This window comes from Astyanax mexicanus, chromosome 19, assembly GCF_023375975.1.
Source record: "Astyanax mexicanus isolate ESR-SI-001 chromosome 19, AstMex3_surface, whole genome shotgun sequence".
Classification (NCBI taxonomy): Eukaryota; Metazoa; Chordata; class Actinopteri; order Characiformes; family Acestrorhamphidae; genus Astyanax; species Astyanax mexicanus.
The window spans coordinates 3,773,975-3,790,866 of NC_064426.1; the positions used below are offsets into that span (position 1 = coordinate 3,773,975).

The 16,892-nt window shown below is 38.8% G+C and overlaps 1 protein-coding gene across 2 annotated transcripts in view; it reads right to left on the bottom strand.

The window, feature by feature from the left end:
* LOC103043304 (ephrin type-A receptor 7) overlaps positions 1 to 16,892 on the bottom strand; it is a 194,765-nt gene that overhangs the window by 132,519 nt on the left and 45,354 nt on the right. For both annotated transcript variants that reach the window (XM_022676106.2, XM_022676117.2), the window contains exons 2-3: positions 15,935 to 15,999; positions 10,129 to 10,798 (exon numbers count right to left, since the gene is read on the bottom strand). In XM_022676106.2, the coding sequence (XP_022531827.2) occupies positions 10,129 to 10,798; positions 15,935 to 15,999 (735 nt within the window). The remainder of the gene's footprint in view (positions 1 to 10,128; positions 10,799 to 15,934; positions 16,000 to 16,892) is intronic.

Below are 16,892 nucleotides of genomic sequence, written 5' to 3' on the forward strand. Positions count from 1 at the left end.
AGGGGGAGAGGACTGCTATCTCTGCATATTCATGTCATTAGCGTTCAATAGAGAAATAATCCACCGAGACTGCGCCTGATGCAGACTGACAGCAACCCAACGCCTCCAGAGCTTTACCAAGCTACTTTTTACACTGGCTTTCTCTCCACTTCTACCACATCTTCCCCCTCTTCTGGGTATTTATGGTGGAGAGAAATGGTGGTAGAGAGAGAGAGAGCATGCAAGAATATTGGTGTAAAAAAATATAGATGTAATTTCGTATTGTTTCGTATTGATATTTTTTTGGCAATAGTGAAACAACTTTCAAAAACACAGTTTTGAATGTTAAATATTGGTGAATAAGGAGTAGTAGTAGTGGGAATCACAAGGCAATTTATGAGACTGTTATCAGAATACTGTGATTATGAGATACTGTATATTACAATACAGATGCTGTGAAGTATCATACAGAATTATGTAACTAAAGAGGCTAAAATACTCTTAAATAACCAAATTCCAGGCACTATGGATTTATTGAAACTATAGAAACTATTTGATATGTTCGAAACAATGTGGTATATCACAATACTGATATATTGTCCCACCCCTATTGAGAAACAATATCTGTTTCTCAATAGGGGTCTATTAAATATCTGCAAAGCTTCAGAAATGGAATGTTCCAACCATCCGACACTCACTGCAACTTTCATATTTCACGTCGGCTTGCCATGAGCACACTGGTCACTGTTCAAACTCACGTTCAAGATATCACCTCATGGCTTTCCCAAGCCATCAACCTGAGGTAAAACGGTCACGACCAATTTACATACTGCTAACCCATGACTGATATGTCTGTATATATTACTGACTTACCCTTACCATTGGTAAGATTCTGACCATCTAGCTATTTGTGAACCAATGTGGTGGCGTTTGGGATTTCCGTGTTTGTGATGGCAGTGTGTGCTATTGCCACGTTTGCCATGACAGAGTTAGCAATTTTTGATGGCGGCGTCTGCGGTGGCGGCGTTTGCAGTGGCGGCGTCTGCGATGGAACAGTATGTAATAGCGGCGTCTGCAATGGCGGCGTGATTAAGATGCTTGGGTCAACCATCCAAAAATATCCAATTAGCAACAAATGCCACATCTGGTGTTTATAATAAAGTGGCCAATGAGTGAATATCTGTCCATTCATTCTTCACATTACTCCCTCATTCCTTCCTACTCTATTTCTTATCATTTGCCCACTTTACCACAATCCCCGCGCCTCTCTCGCGCGCGCACTCAATGACTTGGAGCTATCACTCATGTTGGCCTTTGAGTCATTCACGCCATTCTCTCTCTCTCTCTCACTCTATTCTCTCTCTTCCCACCCTCAGCTGCTGCAATCTCTTTCTCCTGGATATAGTAAGAAAGACCACTCACAGTGACAACTCATCATGACTAAAACATCTGACACACACACACACACACACACACACAAACACACCTCACACACAGACACACACACACGCGCGCGCGAGTGGGGATGGCAGGGACCTTTAAGAGAAACAAGCAGTAACGCAGAGCGACAAGACAAACAGCATTTTAAAGCGAGCAGACCAAAGGAATTTCACACACACTCCTCCTGCGGTTAAGTGACAGGGCCTGGGAGAGATTCTGCACAGGCTGCGGAGGGGGAACTGCCACGAGGCCATGTCTCCTCACACGAACTGTCCAGACTGAGAAAAGCTCCCACAGAGATCCGTGCATTCACTGTCACTCTTCATCCTCACATCACCATCGTACGAACACAAACTGCGTTCAGTAATGGGTCTCGCACACACGTGCATTTAGCGTCGTATGATCAATCACCATAACAACTGGATATCCTTAGCTATTGAGGCTACATTTACAAAACAATACTTAATACATACTCCACTAGATACAGATACAGCATTTTAGTACTTTAGTACAGTACTGTAGTAAAATTAATACTCCAGTAGATACAGATACAGCATTTTAGTACTTAAGTACAGTAGTGCAGTACATTTAATACTCCAGTAGATACAGATACAGCATTTTAGTACTTTTAGTACATTTCTCATTTTAGAGTGCTTGGCTCTGACATCACTTCCTAGCTTATTTAGTCTACGGTTGTTTTTAAATCGAGATGTACCCACTCATGACCCTTCTCATACATTCGTTTTTCTAACAGTTACGAGGTTGAACAACCTTATAAAATCACAATCAACAGCTGGGATCGAGTATTAAGACAACCATGTCCAGCAAACTTGTGTTAAACACAGATGCAAGGTGATCTCCACTTAAAACCCATTAATGCATTAAACACTAGTTGTGGGAATCCGAGGGCTTCACATGATACAATGATATATAGAGCGTCGCAAAATCACAGTATCGTGATCTCAAGACGATTCTCTATAAAATTCACAGAATTGAACATTTTGCTTAGAAATGTCTGGTACAAACCTGGTAACCAACTGCAAGAAATGCAAAATGTTTTATATATCTTTTATTATATGTTTTTTTTTTTTTCTGGAATTGTGTTAATATTCTGTGTCTGTCTCTCTTAAAATAAACCTAGCCCAAAAAAATTGACTATTCATGTCTTTGTTAGGGGCATTAAACTTCAGTACAAAATCAGCAGAGATCGTGGAATTGCTTTCTGGTATTATACAGAGCAAGAGTTGGCAAAGTCAGTTCTGATTGGTTAAATTCCTGCACACTTTAGTACTTTTCCTGGGGTCAAAGAACTTCAACAGCAGCTACAAAAGAACAGGTTCGTGGGTGAAGCACAGATGGGTCAGTTCAACCTGGAATCAATGACACAGATACGCCCACTCTGACATATAGCTTAAGACTGTAGCGTGCATAATTATTCAGCCCGGCCTGACCTTCTTCTGCATATAAAGGGCTCGATTTGCATTAAAAAGCAAAAGCTACAGACTGCAGGTTAGAATAATAATAAACGGCTGCTAACACTGTGATAGAATGTGAGTTGTTTGTTCAGTGTAGGTGTGTGTGTGTGTGTGTGTGTGTGTGTATATGTGTGTGTGTGTGCTGTGTATAAAGTAGAGAGCAGGCCAGGTTGCATATGGCCATATGGACGCAGCTTACCCAGCAGGGGGACGGAGAGGAGAGAGGAGAGGCGCGAGAGATCGGTGTGAAACAAGAGTGTGAGGTGACAATGCCATGTGTGAACGTCTGATGCTCTCTCTCAGCCTTGGTCTGTGTGTGTGTGTGTGTGTGTGTATGTGTGTGTGTGTGTGTGCGACTGCATGATTGTCTGGATTTATCGATGTAATCACGTATGTGAAAGTATGGATTGCCAAGACAGATTAGCATGTAGGATCAGATGCAATCTCTCTCTCTCTTTATCTCTCGCTCTCTTTCTCTCTTTCACACACACACACACACACACACACTTTTCTTTAGCTTCTACCGCTGCAAGACAATAAATCGGGATGAAAATAAAATCCGCTGTCATGCACACAAAAGGAAAACCATAATGGGCTTCAGCCAGAAGACAATGGAAGTCTGGTGCCCACGGCTGACTGTACATCCGACTTGCATACAATTCCCACAATGCTTTAACCAAAGCGTGGGACACATTCAGCGCTTACAAAATACTTTAAAATCTGTCCTCAGTAGGGATGAGACAAAATATAGGTATTGAGATATTTCGGCACAGAGGCTTAGTAGTTAAATTGTTCATCTTTCAGCACTGGGGTCTTGGGTTCAAGTCCCTACCTGGGTGTCTGTGTGGGTTTTTACTGGGGAATCCGGTTTCCTTCCGCAGTACAAAAACAAGGGATACTCTAAAACTTTTCCAGAAAATTTTAATACTCTAAATTGTGCGGTGTGTATGTTAGTGTGAGTGTGTGTGAGTAAATGTATGTATGACTTCTGTAGTGCCCGATGCAGCCTTACAGGTAGATGGTTGTTTCCGGTTGAGAGTACACTGTGCGCTAGTGTGGAGTATAAATCGTTGTGTGTACAAAAAAGAAAAATAAATGATTGCAAAGTATCCTTGGATTTCTAGAAAGGCACTATATAAGCGCATCATCATCATATTGTTTTTGTTTTCCATACAGTATTGAAACATACTGTTGAATATAGTGATATTTTTACTGAAACATGTTTGCAAAACTCATTAAGTCTAACTGTGTGGGGACCAGTCTTAAAGTTACTGCTTTATTACTCTATGTGTTTAATTATGATTAATAAAGTCTAAAGTGAGAATCTATAGAGCTGCTAGAAAAGAGTGTTTGTCCTAGTCATGTACTAAAGAGTGCTGATTCTACTAAGTGGCTCAATTCAAATGAATAGGAAAAATATTGGTTGTGAAATTCTGTAAATCAGACACAAATAAATCTATAATTCCTGGTATTTGCTTATTTAGGAGTATTATCATCTTCAGTAACACAGATGCTGTGGAATATCAGAGGTAATTGCCTGGCAAGTATCGAAAATTTACATATATAATGATATAATTAAACAGATTGAGTTCAGTTGTGCTCTTTGGAACTTCAAGCTATGGATGACTTAGTTAGCAGTTAGCAGTGTCCAAATTACATCCATTTTTTTCAGCCATTAAAAGTATGTGTGTAATGCACGTCAGTTTACAATGAGAACACTGATCCTGGATCAGCTATCCTTGTAATAATCTTGTGCATGTGTTTCTAAGGGGAGGACAATCTGATAAATCCCACACACTGATCTATTTTAACACATATAGATGCAAGGTGCTGTATTTATCATGCGAGTTGGTGTGATGCTGTAGGATCTATTTGTGATCATAATCATGACAAAAGAGGGGTGGAATCTGACTCTAGATCAGCTACAGAACTCCAAACCCTCTATTTGTGAAGGAATCAGGTCCAAATGAAAGGAGTTTTAAATGTAGCTGATTACAAAAAGTAAGGATTCTCCAAATATCTGGCAAAAATGTACTTTGTGTTTGGCCAAACAGCTTATTTTAAGTCATATTACAGCAGGCTCAAAGGCTTAGCATTTGTTAAAAAAACTGGCTGCTTTTCTCTGTGTAAATTTTCATATGAGACACGAGTAGCACTGCTGAGGTAAATGTATGATGAGAAAAGCACTACCTACATAAATGTATGATAAGAATAGTACTGCTATTTTGCACTATATGGTACCTAAAATCCCAATAATAGTCATCGCGCCTTATTGTATGAATTCTACAAGTCAGGTATTAACCTCTTAATACGCCCTGGCCCGCCGGCGGGCCAGAAAAATATGATATTTAATATCTGGCTGTGTTTATGAATATTTATAGGTTCAATATAGACACCCAATATACCATTTTAAAGCTTAGAATCCTTGCTTTTCAGTTATATAGCCTATTTAGCTGTATCTCCTTTCAGAAAATAAACATTTAGGGCGAAATATGCCTTGGTTATGAAAATATTAAATCATAATTTTCATATTTCCGTTTATCGGACGTCCATATTTGATCGAATGCGGACATTCGAACCGTCTGGCTCTCCGGATTCCGAAACTGTGCTCCGTTTTAGTGTAGGATGTACGGTCCCTGAATTAGAGCTGAAAGAGCGCGTTGCTGCGCGTGTTCAGAGTTGAAAAATGCACAGGTTTGGTCATGTAGTTATCTACAGTCACTCCCCCCACCCCCCCAACACCCACCAGCGCGTCCCCCACTCTCTTACCTTCAAAACGAGTCCACACGCAAGAAAATCCATCAATCCAGTCTCCTATAATCCACAGTTATATCCACCCCGCGCGAGGAATAATGTGAGACGGAATCTTAACTTTAATTACGAATTAAAAGCATTTTATTCGACGCTGCTCCGATTCTGGCCCACAGCCAGACAGGGCGGAGCCTACTGGACATGACGGTATGAGAATGAGGTCTCTCAGCCAATCAGGTGGCGAGCTCGGCCAGCTGAGAGGCTAAGTAAAGAGAGATGCTTGGCCATAGATACTTTCTCTAACAGATTTTCCACTGAGCAGAACAACCGCTCTTAAAGAGACAGTGCGGATTTCTGTTTGTATATGAGTAGACCACACAAAAACCCAGAGTTTACTGCAAAATGAGTTATAAAAGTGGTATTTTTTATTCTTATAAAGTTTCCAGTCCTTTGGAGAAAGAAAAGACCATTACTGGTTCAAATCACTATAACTTCTAACCAGTAATAGGTAGCAGTTTAAAATTTTATATGATGATTGTAAACACATTATAGTAAAATATAGAGTTGTCAAAACCCTTCATCCATATAAATAGTTCATTTTATGTGTCTGAAAATAGAAAAAAATAATAGAAAATCTGAAAAGCGCCTAAAAATTTTCCTGGTTTTTACCATATATTGGCCATTACATGTTCAATTGAATAATTAAAATGCCTTAAATGAATTGTGTAAAGGCTTCTAAGTAATATTAATTCATAGAATTGACTCTAAATAATTTAATATTGGAGTGATAAGCCTTCAAATGTGAGTATGTAATTTCAGGCGGAAAATGGTAAAAATAGGCTTGGAGCATAAGGAGCAGTAAAGCCACTTTGCTAAAGTACAGCGTTATAAAGGGGTTTCAGTGAATTTTTGCTCCAGCGCTGAGGCTGGATTAGCATTAGCTTTAGTTACTAACTGCAGCACTAACTCTTTTCTAGCTCTTTTCTGTTGAAAATAATGAAAGCCTGAGCACTTTACTTACCCAAATAAACAGTTTTCAGGAGAGAAATCTGTGTAGATTAAGATCCAGCACTCATTTTACTTTGGAAGATCCGCGATTGGTCCCAAAACACAGATCAATCCATCTCTAATTAGAATAGCATTACTGAGTTAAACGTATGACTAAAATTACTCTGCTGAAGTAAATTCATGAGTAGAATAGCACTGCTGAGGTAAATAAATAGTTAGAATAGCACTGTCAAAGCAAATTCATAATTAAAAATGCACCGCCGAGGTATATGCGCTGTGCTTTGTTGGTATGTCTGCTGGGAAATTAAAAACGTGTTTTCAATAAACATTTTTAAATTGTTATTTTAAGGACAAAGACAAAGAAAAACACTAACTTGGGCCATCTCTAATATATAGCTAATATATCTAAAAAAATAAAAAAGTTTATTTTGCTGTTTCTTTTTACGTTCTCGCTCTGAGGAAAGCCTTTTATAGTTTATTTTCCTAATTTCTATTTTGGACTCGAACACACAGAACACCCTGGAGTTTTACTTCCAGACATTTTCTCAGCGCTTGCCGGTCTTTCTCTTTTTTTTTCCCCTCCCCTCTATGAGTTCTGAAAATAACCACTGCCAGAACTATGATTAGTTATATAAGAGTTATCACTGACTGAGAGCCCAACTTAAACTTTAGCTCTGGTGATTCAGTGAAATCCTCCACAAAACAAACAATAAAACCTAACATTTCCTTTTTTTTTTTTTAAATAGCAAACCTTACGCAATAAATAAGTACGTTCGTGTTTATAGCTTATAACTTAGTCTCAGCTAATAGTTGAAGGTGTGTAGACAGTGAGTGTATAAAGCTGCTGGATGTGGTAGAGATTCTATAGAGCCTACAGAGAAAATGTTAGAGAAATGCTGCTGAAATGACAGTGTTTGTCCTCGTCATGTATTAAAAAAGAGTGCTGATTCTACTCTCTCAGTCACTTCCTCAGCTCTGCCTGTCAGCAGACATCCCCTTCACTTCAAATCAGGTCACAACCCCAGGTCCTCAGCTCCTCACCATCACAGTAGATGATATAACTGCAGAGGAATGTCATCTGCAAAACATATTATGTAATGGATGATGCATCATTTAGGGAATGGATGGTTAATACTGGGTTTAGGTGATGCGCAGGATTACAGTGTGAGAGAAGAGCACTGCCACTAGTGCCGCTAGTCTAGACCTCTAGAGATATTGTGGTGCACTTTAATTCAGATCACTACCAGCATGGAGTGCACTATTATAGGGAGCCTGGTATTACATGCAAAACTCATTACTTGTTAAATATAACATTATGAAGTTTGCATTACTGTAACTGTGAAGTTAGGAGGGTAAGCTCACAGCACACAGGGTGTCACTGTTCATAAATCAATAAAGAGGAACATTCAGGCTAATGCAGGCTTACTTCATACTAGTGCTGAGCGGTATACTGGTTTATCCGATAAACCAGAGAAAAATTGCAAAGCTAACACTAGCCAGTTAGCATTAACAAGCTAACACACTGGAGTAATGGTAGCTCAGCTCAGCACAATGGAGTCAAATGCTCGTCTTGCTCTGTCTTGCATGGAGAAAAATGAGAACAGCACTTTATATGAGGAGCTCCCGCTGCTGTTCTTTATCGAATGAGTGTTTTTATCTGAGCAAAATAGAAAAACAATAGCAAACAATTTTTCACTCAAAAAAGTGACAAATGAAATTGTGCAATTGACCCACAGCTCAAAGAAAAGTTTCTCTCATTCCCCAGAATCCTTGACAAGCCTAGAATAGGTCCTGGTTATAGGATTATTTATTTAGCACAAGTGATAAAACACTAAAAAACACTAAAACTCTGGATACAAGGTGCAAATTACCTTCAAGAGCAGCAACAATTGTCCTTTAAAAAATTATATATATATATATATATATATATATATATATATATATATATATATATATATATATATATATATATATATATATATTAATGCATAACTGGAGAAAGAAGGGAATTGTCATTATTATTCTCAGAACTGCAGTTATTATCATTGATTAGCATGGTGGTGGTGTAGGAGGTGTTAGTATGTGTTGTGCTGATGGTACAATGAGTGGATCAGATACTGCAGCAGTGCTGCTGGACTTTTTAAATACTGTGTTTAATCATCACTCTCTGTCCTCCACTCTATTATTACACACTCCCAGCTACAGGTGTAACACCTATTTTTTAAATCAGTATTTTTTTTACACAGCATTTTTTTTTGTCATTATATAATATTTTATTCATGCTTCTAGTGGTTTGTGGGTAGTATCTAGTGGGAAGTAACAGGATTTGGTCTGGTTTGCCAGATGGTGATCCAATTTTAGACAAATGCTATGGGGGAAGGGGAAATCTGTTCGGCATGTCACCAACATGGGGGTCTCCACGAATGCCATTTTTCTTGGCAATATATGGGCATCTCTATCTTTGGGTCTTGTAAAGGCACTTGTTAAATATATAGAGATACAGAGTGTTGCTCATCTTAAAGACAGACCTGTTGATTCTTGTTTTCAGACAGTTTTTTATTTATTTGGTGAAAATTCATCAGAAATAGGAGAAAACGGCCGATTACTATAGACTTAGAGGATCCTACAAGATCTGCCTCTACAATCTGTGATTGAGATGTCCTAAACATTCAACATGACTGGCTTCTGTCAAAATGGCTAAAATATTATTCTTGTCCATTTGTTTGTGCTTACAGCTTATTTTTTTACAGCATATTTCTATTCATTTTGAACCTGGTACATCTTTCATACTTTTAAGTCTTTAAACAACTTCAACCCTTAAACATGGAGCCTGTGCATTTACCATGTTAAAACAAGCTATGTGGGACGAAGCACTAGATAATATCACCCTTGCTTACCGGAATACCCAGGGTTTCTCAGTGTAGAACTGTCAGGAGGCATTTGCCGTAATGCTAATGCTGCTGCACCTAGCCTTAGTGGAAATATGGAAATCTGAGCTTACTGTAAATAAACAGAAACACCTTACTTACCAAAATAAACAGGTTTTAGAAAATAAATCTGTTAACATCCATCGCTCATTCCTTACGAACATTCACCCCTGTTCCTTACTAGTGTCGCACAATGTGCCTTATAAATGTGGTGCGCCTTATGTATGAAAACAGACCAGAAAATAGACAGACATTCATTGATTGTGCGCCTTATAATCCGGTGCACCCTATAGCATCAAAAGACTCATTTGGTTGCATTTAGTTGGACGATTAGCAGCTATAATGACTAATGGAATTGCTTAAACATTAAGAACATTAACATCAGTACAACTGTCCAAAACACTATAGAATTGCACAGAAAAGAATATGAATTGTGCCCAATAATAAAGATCAGAAGCAGTTTTGGTCCAACACAGCATAACATTATGACCCTGACAGACAGCACTGCAAGCATTATGCCTTCTATAGTGATCTGAACAAAGTCCTACCTTCACAGCTACTGTGGCCCTCCTCATATCCAGCGCTGCAGCTGCACTTCCCTATGGGCACAAGCCACTCCCCCTCAGCGCTGCAGTGCATCCTGGGAGGCGAGTCCGTGTCCACCTCAGAGTTATTCACACACGTCCCCCTGACCTCCACCAGCGTGGCGAAGGCCGCCTCCGCCACCGTGTCGGGGAAAACAGCCAGGTTCTGTACAGTCGACAGGCAGCGCTTGTAGTAAACGCGCACAGACACGATGGCCACACACGCGCCCACGTCCTGGAAGGCCAAGTGGAAGCCCTTACGGTTGAGGTGGCCGATCTCGCGCACCTCTGTGTTCAGCTTCATCTTCCTCTCGCCCAGGTCGCCCTGCGTGAAGCTCTCATCAGCGGCGATGGTGTCGATCTTGCTGTAGCGGTCCTCGCGGGCCACTCTCCCCAGGTCCCAGTCCGACTCGGCGTACAGCAGGTTGAAGGTCTCCTTGCAGCTGCCGGCGACTCCGGGTATGCTGTTGCAGTCTCTCAGCGTGAACTGCAGCTCGATGAAGATGCGCTGGCCGCCCTGCCGCCAGATCCAGCCCGTCTGCAGCCAGTTGTTCTGGCTGGGCTCCATTACGTTGCACACCTGGTAGGTGCGAATGGGCTTGTACTTCTCGTCCACGCCACTAATCTCCTCCCACTGCAGTAGACAAACAGTAGACCAATCAGAACATTTGCTTAACATCATGCTTTTTTTTTTGTCTAGGTTATGTTCCAAACTTATCCTATTTTTTTCCCAATTTACAAGGCCAATTACTCAACCCTCTCATTAGGACTCATTAGGACTCCCTATCACTAGTGATGCCCAACAAAACAAGGAGGGTGAAGAAGACTAGCACATGCCTCCTCCGACACATGTTAAGTCAGACTCCGCCTCTTTTTGAACTTGTTGAGTAGCATCACAGCACAATCAGAGGAAAGTGCAGCGACTCTGTTCCGATAAATCAGCTCACAGATGCCTTTTGCTGATCCACATCACCCTAGTAGTGATGGAGGAAGGGGAAGGAGCGCCATCTACTGTACTGCACCCACTCAGAGAGAGAACAAGGCCAATTGTAGTAATGCTTTCTCAGGGCTCCGGCAGCTGATGGCAAGCTACATGAACAGGATTCGAACCAGTGATCTCCCGATCAAATCATAGTCACAGCGCTTTAGCCCACTGGACCACTCAAAGCCTAGCTTTTTTTTGTAACTTAACTTAATCACTATTGTTATGCTAACTATCATCAGCACATCAATACATACAATCTATTTAATTATCTCAAAATGTGACTTTGTGATGACACAGTAAATTTGTAAAATACAAACATATATACATTTATATTTTACTGATGATTCGACATCACAATGTGTTTCTTATTTACCATGATTTGAATGAACGATTATATAGGTCTCTGTAACATTATATATAAAAATATACACTTTCTAATGGTTGAGAATAAGGGTGGCAATGAGATCCTAAAGTTTTAGTCATACTAGTGTTAAAAATAACCTAAGTCCTTACTCAGAAACTATTATTATGGGGCTGTTAATCTACATGCAAAAACTGTTGTGAATTTCTTGATAACAGTTTGATTAAGCGTATCTTGGTGAGTACCCCAAGCTTCTATTTTCGGTCCCATGAAATTGATGTCAATTTGGCAGTAATGTAGTTATGAAAGTGAAGAGATCTGTGCTCTAGGGTTTATGGGTTATGGGCTAATTTTAAATGGGGAGGTGCTGTAATGTAATTATAACAAGAGTTTCACACTGATTTGAGTTCTGTCCAAATGTGCTCCCATGTCATTAAAGCATCCAGCATCGTTTACCTTCTGTAAAACGAGACACAAGCCAAAATAATCCACAGGGGAGCTGAATCAATTGAAAAAAATCAATTGAAATCGAATATAAATTTTTTTGTAGAAAAAAAAAAAAACTGCAAAACTGACAATATGCCAAAATATAACTGGTCCCCAATAATGCATGTGTGCATCTTTAGTGTGCTTGTTAAACTGCAACATAAAGCGGAAAAAAATGAACTGGATAAAGTTTAAACAGTGTAACAAACATCTTTAGGAATAAAAACACCCTCTAAAAAACGTATTTCTCTTAATGCAAAAGATTATAGATTTGTATTGTAGCATTTACGGGGACCATCATACCCAGGAAATCATAAAACAGCTTACTTGTCCTACTCTGCATAAATATCCAAAAGAGCTCAATTGTGCGACGGCCTAACAGTGATTTCAGTTATTCATTCAAACAGCCACTTTACATTACAATCACCCTCAGCGATTTGTGTTTTATATTTTTCATAAATTATTTATTTAAAAAATGGAGCGAGCTACATTCATTTATTTTACTCCACAGAATAGAATGGCACTCCAACCTGGACCACACAATAGACTGTGTTTTCTAATCTCTATTGTGAGTCTATCAGGCTTTTACACACTGATATGTGCAGACTGCAAACGACTTCCAGACTCCAGATTCTTTCTTATCCATTAAGCATCCTGACCAATCACTGATTCCTATGGTTTGTATTGTGAAAGAAAGTGCTGCTTAGTCATTAATCCTTTCAGGTAAGTGCACTTGTGTCTTGAACAGAGGTCACCACTGTTTTTGACATTTTTAAACCAGGCAGCTGTTCTTTAAATTAATTCCAAATATAATTGCTTAACCATATTTAAAAAAGCAAGGAGGAGCATAAAGTCCAAGTTTTAAGCAATATTATATTTTAATCTTGTGGTCCAGCTGTCTAAACTGCTGCCACTATAATCGGGTGATTTCTTGTTCGAATCCTGGTCATGCAGCTTGCCACCAGCTGACAATTGGCCTAGCTAAATTGGGAGAAAAAAATTATAATACATAGACAACACCATAAACCCTAGGCTAATTGTGAGCTTTAATTTTAGGACATATTATTTAGCAACTACTATAAATGAAACCGTGTCTACTACAAAACAAATCATTAACTACTAAAACCAATTAACATAACTTTAATACACGATCCCAAATCCAGTATGAATAATTATGTAGTATCTAATACAAATGATTCAGTAACCATTATAAGTGAATATTTACAATAAATGATACATAATTATTCATTCTCTATTACAAACAACTTAGTAACTGCTATGATTCAGTAACTGATTAATTTCTGATCTGCATTAAGTAACATATCATAAGAAACATTCACCTTTTCATCTATGGTACTCTAAGTACTCTGTGCCTACCTTAAATGATTCAGTATCAAATGATTGAAAAGTATGAATCATGAATCAGTAACCTAAAAACCTTTGATCGTTTTAGAGTGTGTAGTATCATTTTCTTTATTATTTACTTCATTTATATATTACAGTGATGCAGTATCTAATATACATGGTTGAGTGTCTGCTACAGTCATATAGGAAAACTATTATGTAACATAAACTACAGTATATGGACAAAGAATTCAGGACACCTTCTATTGCATTGATTCTTCCCAAATAAACAGTATTTAAAAATAGTTTATCCTGCTTTTGTTGGAGCAGCTGCCTCTAAAGTCATTGCTGTGAGGACCTGATTGATTCAGCATCAAAAAGTGCAACAAGTGCAATAGAAGTAATGGCCTACATATCAGGCCTCTGGGTCTTAAAGGGTTAATGCAGCACTCCAGTTAAAGTGTGTAGCGAATCACAATGAACGTTTTAAAGCCTGAGCCCGTTCTGCATCCAAGACTAATCTACTGCTCTGTGTTCTTTATTCAGACTCCAGTCATAAACGTTCTCCCTCGGCTAGAATGAATGTAATAAGCCTCACTTGTCAAAGGCTCCCCTTACAGTTCCTCAATTAATTAGAGTAAGTGTGATGCATGTCTCAATGGGAATTAAGCCGTTTGAATCCGGCCCTGAGTCAGACTGAGCCGCACAATTCACAGCACAGGAAGTTAAACTCTGTAACTTTATATCCACAGCTCTGTGTGTGAGTGTGGTGAAGTGGATAACATCACCGCCTGCCAGTGAGCTACTGTGTGGAAGAGTAGGGTTTAACTCCAGGTCTGGGTGACAGAATAAGAGTCCTTGGGCAAGACTCCTAACAATACATTGGCCTTTATTCTCTAATAGAAATAACCTCGTAATATGCTCTCAATAAGAGTGAACACTACATGCTGTAAATGTAAATGTATAAAGTGAAAATGAGTAGGTTAGCTACTTATTGGGTATGATATTCTGTGCTGGATTACTAGTTGATAGTAACTATTTTTTGACAGCCCAAGAACTGGCTACATAAAGAAGTTATTGCAGTTTAATATGATATGTATATCATGTTTATATAATATTCTGAACCTGCTTTACAAAGCTTAGAATAGCAGGTTAGCCTCAATGCTAACACACAGGCAAAACCCACAATGTGAAGAATATCTCAGCAGTGTGTAAGCCACACTATATACTGTTTTTTACAGCTCAATTACTACTTGCTAACAGTTGTTACAAGTAGTGGAGTGTGTTAGCTGCAATACTAATCAATTTGTTAATACCTAATCAGTTCCTAATAATTGATAAAAGGTGCTAGCCACAATGCTAACAGCAGGCTCCGGCAGGCTTGGAGTATGTTAGCTGTGACAACTGTTTTAACTAGCTTGATTGTTAGCAACTAAACTGTTAGCAGGCTTGTAGGAACACAGAGCATTAGCCATGATGCTAATTGTCATTCTGAGCTTGATTACTTGATAGCTAAAATTGTTAGCAAGTAAATAGCAGGCTTGGAGTGTGTAAGCCACAATGTTATCTATGTTTTTAGCTTGATTACTTGCTAATAATTGCTCAAAAGTACTCAAAAAGCTTGGAAGGTGTTAGCCACAATGCTAACAGCAGGCTCCGGCAAGCTTGGAGTAGGTTAGCTGTGATGACAACTGTTTTCACCAGCCTGATTGTTAGCAACTAAACTGTTAGCAGGCTTGTAGGAACACAGAGCATTAGCCATGATGCTAATTGTCATTCTGAGCTCGATTACTTACTAGTTAAAATTGTTATCAAGTAAATAACAGGCTTAGAGTGTGTCAGACGCAATGCTTACTGTTTCCTGAGCTCGATTATGTGCTAATAATTGTTGATGAACTGTTGATAAACCCCACATTAATTTAAGGGATATTTAAAGTAATCCCATGCATGTGTGGCCGAGATTTCACCAATAGCAATAATAATAAGCAAACATTCGCAGTATGATAACCATGCATTTTCGTATAAGCTGTATAAGCTGTAACCACAGTATAGGTGTGTGTGCTGCATGTGTGTGTATGTGTGTCTCCTGTTTGTGCTAGCGCGATCACACAGCTGCAGAGGGTGGTGTGGAGGGAGCTGGAGACTGAGGATTTAATCACTGTCATGTCCAGAATTAACAAGCTAAACAAATAACAGCTTGCTGCGAGACTGCACCACATGGCCACTGTTGTTTTTTTCCCTCCCAGTATAGGTACAGCAGATAGACTATTACCCAGATTGAATCATCCTGCTGCACTATTCTACTGTTCAGCTGAGCTAGCGATCAAACCGCAGCTGCCATCTGGACGGTCTAGCACAAAGCAATGGGACGGGTTTGGAAAGGGTGTACATGAAGGCAAACATCTAACAAAAGATGCTTAAAATAATAATAATAATAATAATAATAATAATAATAATAATAATAATAATTATTATTATTATTATTATTATTATTATTATTATTATTATTATTATATACTCTAATATAATCTAATAATATTCACTATATTTTCAGTAAAAAAAAAAAAGGATTAAATCATGAGACATAAACTTACTCCATTTGAGGGATATGAGGTCCAGCCCAGCTCCGCCTGGGATTCCTTAGAATTCAGCAAGACCACTGAAAGACACAGAGCAGACATACAGGTAAGCAGATAGACTAACATACAGGTAAGTTAATTTTACAGTTACAATTGTTTTAAAGAGCTTTCACACTGTGAATGAACCGGACCATAGTTCAGTTGGTCCGTGGATCCTATAACACACCTGCTAGCTTGGTTTGGACCAAACATTTCGAAAGTCCAGAACAAACAAGCTAGGTGTAAATCCACACTTAAAATTATTACCGTATTTTTTGCACTATAAGGAGCACTTAAAATCCTAAAAATCTATTTTTCCAAAAAAAAAACGCCAGTGTGCCTTATAATCCAGAGCGTCATATGTATGAATTCTACCAGTCAGGTTGGTAGAATTCATATATAAGACTCCGCTGAAGTACAGTGTTATACAAGTACAAGTTTTTTTTTAGTTCTTCAGCAATATTAGCATTACCCACTGACTCCGTTAAGAGCTAGCTTTTTGGCCGTTCAGAAGTGAGTATTAGCAGCTTGTAGCTTGCTGCTGACCCCAGCTAGCAATGCTGGAGGAGCATTAGATTTAGCCGCTAACCGTACTAAGCAACAGCGGTTAGCCGCTAATGCTAATGCTCCACCTTTAATAAACAGAAGTGCTTTTCTCACAAAATTAAACCGTTTTCATGAGAGAAATCTACAGCGCTAACATTCAGCGCTCATATGATTATTTTTTTTTATTAATTACAATTTTGTTTACTTAACTAAGCTTAGATTTTTAGAAGGAAAACATGGCTACACCCCCGTTCCTTATCAATGCCACCTAAAATGAGTTTTATAGTCCAGTGTGCCTTATGTATGAAAATAAACCAAAATAAGGCTTTTATTGATACTGCGCCTCATAATCTGGTGCGCCTTATAGTGTGAAAAATACGGTACACAT